The sequence below is a fragment of the Cucurbita maxima genome, unplaced genomic scaffold (assembly GCF_002738345.1).
Source record: "Cucurbita maxima cultivar Rimu unplaced genomic scaffold, Cmax_1.0 Cma_Scf00354, whole genome shotgun sequence".
In the NCBI taxonomy this organism is placed as follows: Eukaryota; Viridiplantae; Streptophyta; class Magnoliopsida; order Cucurbitales; family Cucurbitaceae; genus Cucurbita; species Cucurbita maxima.
In genome coordinates this window covers 15,266-20,410 of record NW_019272370.1, presented here as the reverse complement: position 1 = coordinate 20,410, position 5,145 = coordinate 15,266, and the positions used below count along the sequence as shown (strand labels likewise).

The following is a 5,145-nucleotide window of genomic DNA, read 5'->3' as shown; positions in this document are numbered from 1 at the left end:
AGACAATCAACTATAATAATAAATATTATTTATTGTAAATGACTTACTTTTTGGAGATTTGTCAAAGGTAAATCTGCCTCCATCTCCGGCTTTTTGGCGAAGCGGGAGCTGTTGGCCGTCACAATTTCAGGCAAATTCTCCTTCAAATCTAGCTTCGGCTTCCCATCGGCATCCGCCATGAGCAGATCCGCCAACGTCACTCTCCGGCGGAGTCTTTGAGCGATATATCGCTCGATGGCCACAACAACTCGGGACTTGTCGAATTCGGTACAAAACTCACCATTGTCGTCGAAGTTGTTGGGGAACGTCGTCGCCATTAACAGGCTCAAGCCGTCATTGTCGTCGTCGTCGTCGTCAACAATTTTGTCTCTCTTTATCTCCTTCAAATTGAAATATTGGGGTTTATAATTTCTGGATTTTGATGATTTGTCAAACCCCATGAAGAAAATGGTAAGACGACGGCCATTGATCCTCCAATCATCAAGAATATCAACCATCTCATCCATTTGCTTTGCTAATCCTTGCCTTTTGGCCTCCTTTTTCAAAGATTCACTTTTCTTTCTCCAAGCTAACAATTTAGAGAAAAATTCATTGTTGTAATAGGAATGTATTACTCGAGTTAGATTGAGTCGGGTTTAGGGGTAAAATTCGATCAACCCAAAGCAACCAATACTATTTGAATTGAATTGAGTTAGAAACTTATATCTATACTAAAACTAAATTTATTTTTAATTTTCAACCCCACGAACCAACCCAACTCAATTTTTTTTTTGGTTAAGTTGAATTGGGTTGGTTATTTAATAAGGTTAGTTTTGGTTGAAAATTTTACCATTCAATTCATTAGGTTGGGTCTAAAAAAATGTCTTTACCAACCTAACTCAACCTATGAACCCTCCTAGTCAGGTTAAGATTTATATTATTTGGTTTGATTCATTGCATACGTTAAGGAACTCTTAACACAATTTTAAAAATGACAAAATGATTTGACAGTGATTCAAGTTTAGTTTGGGTTCTAATACTATGAAAATTAGTATGAAAAAAAGAAAATCAAACCTTTAAGAGGGGTGTAGTGGAAGTTGGAGTGAACCCAGTTGAACATGGCTGTGAGAGAGGTGAAATCAAACCAAGTTAGAATGGGTATCAAAAGTGGTGTGAATGAGCTATATATATAGCCATGAAACAGTAGGAGTAGCCCACTCCATGCTCTCTTATATAGAGTTTATCCATACAAAATAAATGAACCGAAACCACATTCAAATGAGAGTAATCTTAAGAATCACATGAGTGAGGAAAAAACATGCTAAAAGGATTTGTGTTGGTTTATGAGGATAGTATCCTCTAACAACTCAAACTCATCGATAGCAGATATTGTTCACTTTGATAGCCATCAACCTAAAGGGCCCATAAAAGACCCATAAAGTCAGAAATTGGTAAACATAAATAGAACAACAAAAGATAAATGGAAAAAAAAAAAAAGTAGTTTACCTAGTTTGCTTTGCAAAACCCTAAACCCCACCATTTTTGCATCATTTTGGTTGACTCCTCAACTTTGGAATGCATTTTTTATTATTGTACACAAAAAAGCTAATTCTATCCCTAACAACTAAAGGGAAAAAGAAAAGGAAAGCCTTTGATCCTTCTCTTTAATGTTGTCGTCGACCACTGCACCAGAGTGACACCGAGTATAACGAACCGAACGAGTTGTCTTTTCTATATTATTCTAATTGATTTCCATGGTATTATTCATTTTTTTTAATTGATACTAAAACGACTTTAATGATGATTTTGACTATAATTATGAATCAAAAAAGGGGAGAAATAATTGTTGTTCATGTGTTCATAACTTTATGAATGATAGAGCACATGATTAAAGGTTTTGGAGGATATAAAGAACCTGAAAAAAGTTTTTGGACAAACATAAAGAGAGTGGCAGAGACTAAATTTTATTGGGTCACTCTCTTTGTTTTCTGTCCACAATTCTTCTCTTCCCAAATTCTTGTAAACATTTGGCCATACGTCCTGCAATTACAAATTGGTCCTCAAAGTTCAATTGAAATCATAAATATAATACTCAAGTTTAGACTCCAGCTTCTTTGAGTATCAAACTAATACCAAATAGTTAGCAAACACAACGCAAAATATTAATAGAGTCAAGTCGATCTCGATCCAAAAAAGTTATTTCATAAAGATTTAAAAATTTATTTAGAGCCATAAATTCGAGGGACGCCCTCCCCACCAAAATGTTGATTTGTCATATTTTTCCAAGGCACATGCAAGGGCTAACTTTCACGTATATTTGCATTGAAGGTAAGAATGTTGATCTCGAAAAAGTAGGTTTAGAATGATGCTTAATTTTCATATAAAGCAAATAAATAAATTTCTATAAGATATATATAATTTAATAATCGAAGAAACACAAGAATTGACATAGAAAATTTAAAGCGGAGAACACCCATTGAAAGAAATTCGATAACATGAAAATTTATTACAATGATATAAAATTATCTTTCGAAGCTGTTATAAAAAAAACACAAACGTTCAAAGGTTCACTAGTTTATTAGACAATGAATTCAAACTTTTACACTGTGAATTAAATGTTCGAAAATGGCATGCCTAATATGTGCGGACATTCATTTAAAAATAGTCATATATAAACGATGTCATGAACTTAAACATTCGTGAATTTATTTCAAATAAAAATAAATATCATAGGAATAGTAAAACAGGGTTGTAAATTTTTTCAATCCAAATAATCTTAATAGATTTTACTTTAGGAAATAAAAATATGGAAATATGATCTAATAACCATGAAATAATATTGACTTATTTTTAAATTTAAGTTTTATTCGAAGGATGACAACAACCAAATTTGGAGCTAGATAGAACTTTAGCTAAGGCTAACCAAGTAAATGGCTTTATTATATGATAGATTAGAAATTGTACGGGTTACAATTTATGATGATGTATGAGTTGGATCATAGGATGTCGTGTATTAGCATATGATGATATATGAGTTATGATACATGATGATGTGCGTAAATATATATTTCGATAATTGACGTACTTGATATGCTTGATGCACCTTATGGCAATATGATGATTATGACTGATTGCACTTAATATGTTGAAGTTTTCCATATTAAGCATGCTATATGATGATGAGTGTCATAGGACACAACTCTAAGAGCATGAAAATGATATCAATATAAATATTCTAGAGGGTTGTATTAGAAGAGATAATAAATGGAAATTAGAAGAACCTCATGCATGTTGTGTGCTCATAAGCATAAGGATACTTCCCCAGAGACAATGAGTACGTACGGGCACAGTATGATGATGAGGGTGTTCATAGGGAGCATGACACCAAGGAGTTCCACTGACCTCGGAACATCGCTACAGATTAGTAAGTCCCTTGGGGATTCACACTCGCACGTGTGGGTTGTGTGTAGGGAAGTACTACATATCCAATTTATCCAAGACTAGAGACCACCCTAGAGAATAGAGATAGGTCCCAAGAGCATGATTATATGTATTTGCATTTGCATAACCTCCTATAATGGGGTCACTTATTGAGAATTTTTCGAAATACACAGATCGTGTGCCACATCATTTTTTAAGTAAAGGCAAGATGCACATGTACAAAGTCGTAAACAAAGATATGTCTTGTCTTAGGTTAGAATCGGTTGTACAATCAAACCAAAATCGTTCGAATTATATTATATTATTTAACCCTCAGGGAATAATTGTACTCCTTTATTCTCTCGTTGTTTTTGGATTTTACTTACTTTTTTCATACTTTTCTTTTTATATTCTTATTCTGTTTTTTTTTTTCTAATTTTCATTAAACTATTAAATCAAAGAAAATCAAATAAAATAAAAATAAAAAAGGGTAAAATTTTGCATAATTTGAAATCAAATCAAAATCATGCATACATAGGTATTGTTCTTGTTCTCTAGGGATTGGATACAATTTTAAACCACACAAAGATCCAAAATTCACGTTCTCTGTGGCCGCATAGCTTCTAAACGCTCTCATTCCTTGATCAACAAAAAACGAATACATGAAAAAGAAAATGTAGAATGAGGTTGTATAACTAGTCAACTTGCATGCCCACGATAGTCAATGATTGATATCCTGAGTTGAGTGGTTAGTATGACATCTATTAATTGACAAACCCTTCTATGGAGCTTATAAAGTCACTTTGAAACTAGAGAAGGACATGTCGTGCTTGCTAGCTACTGAGTTACCTATGTGGTCCATCATCTCTTATTAAGATGGATTTATAACGTAGAGGCTTTTTTTAGAAGACTCAGCTCTTTCCACCAAGCACTTGGTTATCTCGACGTGGTAAACGATTCGACCTAGACCTTGCTCGACAATACATTTCCAACGTTTCTATTACTTGATAGAACATGCAGAATTTATTGTTAATAATATTTCTTATTATCTTATTGTTTTTCTATTTATTTAGAAATAAATATACAATATATATATGAATTTTTGTTTTAAAATAATTATTATATTGGATTTTGGGTATTCTTACTAAATAATAAAAAGAATAATATTTCCATTCTAATTGATTTCATTCGTATTTGATTTTATAATATTATTCTTAATTTTGAAAATAAGAATAAGAGCATAAAAGCATAAAAGCATAAAATCATGGATGTGGGAATAAAACAAATCCAACGTTTTATTTTCGTCTTTACAAAAAAACAGATTTCCGATTTTGACCTTGAAGCTACAAATTTTATGGTTTATATATTTGTATTAATTCATTTTATATGCAAAAATATATTTTGAAATACATTATATATTTATATATTATGTAATGTTCAAATTTATTAACATACTTTTCATACGTCATAAAATTGATATTCGTTAATTTTTCTATTAGTAAAATAATAATAATAATAATAATTATTATTATTATATTCAAGAAAAAGGAAGACATCTCGGTAAATGCCAAATTTTTAAAATTTATACCCGTAAAGCTAACATAAATTATTTTTTAAAATTTTTTAAAATAAATATTAGACTTTTAGCAAATTTTAGAGTAATTATTTTAATAAACATTTTTAAAATATTAAAAAAAGTTAGAAAGATATTTTTAAGATATTTTTTTGGGTTCATAACCCTCTTCC

General features: G+C 31.3%; 1 protein-coding gene across 1 annotated transcript; it reads right to left on the bottom strand.

Moving 5' to 3' along the window:
• Window positions 1-29: 29 nt before the first annotated feature.
• LOC111474406 lies at window positions 30-1,133 on the bottom strand. Its single transcript, XM_023119504.1, has 2 exons — window positions 1,054-1,133; window positions 30-568 (listed from the first exon to the last, which is right to left on the bottom strand). The coding sequence occupies exons 1-2, from the start codon at window positions 1,097-1,099 to the stop codon at window positions 30-32; spliced, it is 585 nt and encodes a 194-aa protein (XP_022975272.1). The 5' UTR covers window positions 1,100-1,133.
• Between the last annotated feature and the right edge of the window lie 4,012 nt (window positions 1,134-5,145).

Bases quoted from the DNA above. Each gene is read 5' to 3' on its own strand.
- LOC111474406 (XM_023119504.1), bottom strand. From the start codon at position 1,099: ATGTTCAACTGGGTTCACTCCAACTTCCACTACACCCCTCTTAAAG. The intron at 569-1,053 runs GTTTGATTTTCT...CTAAATTGTTAG, and splicing joins CCACTACACCCCTCTTAAAG to CTTGGAGAAAGAAAAGTGAA.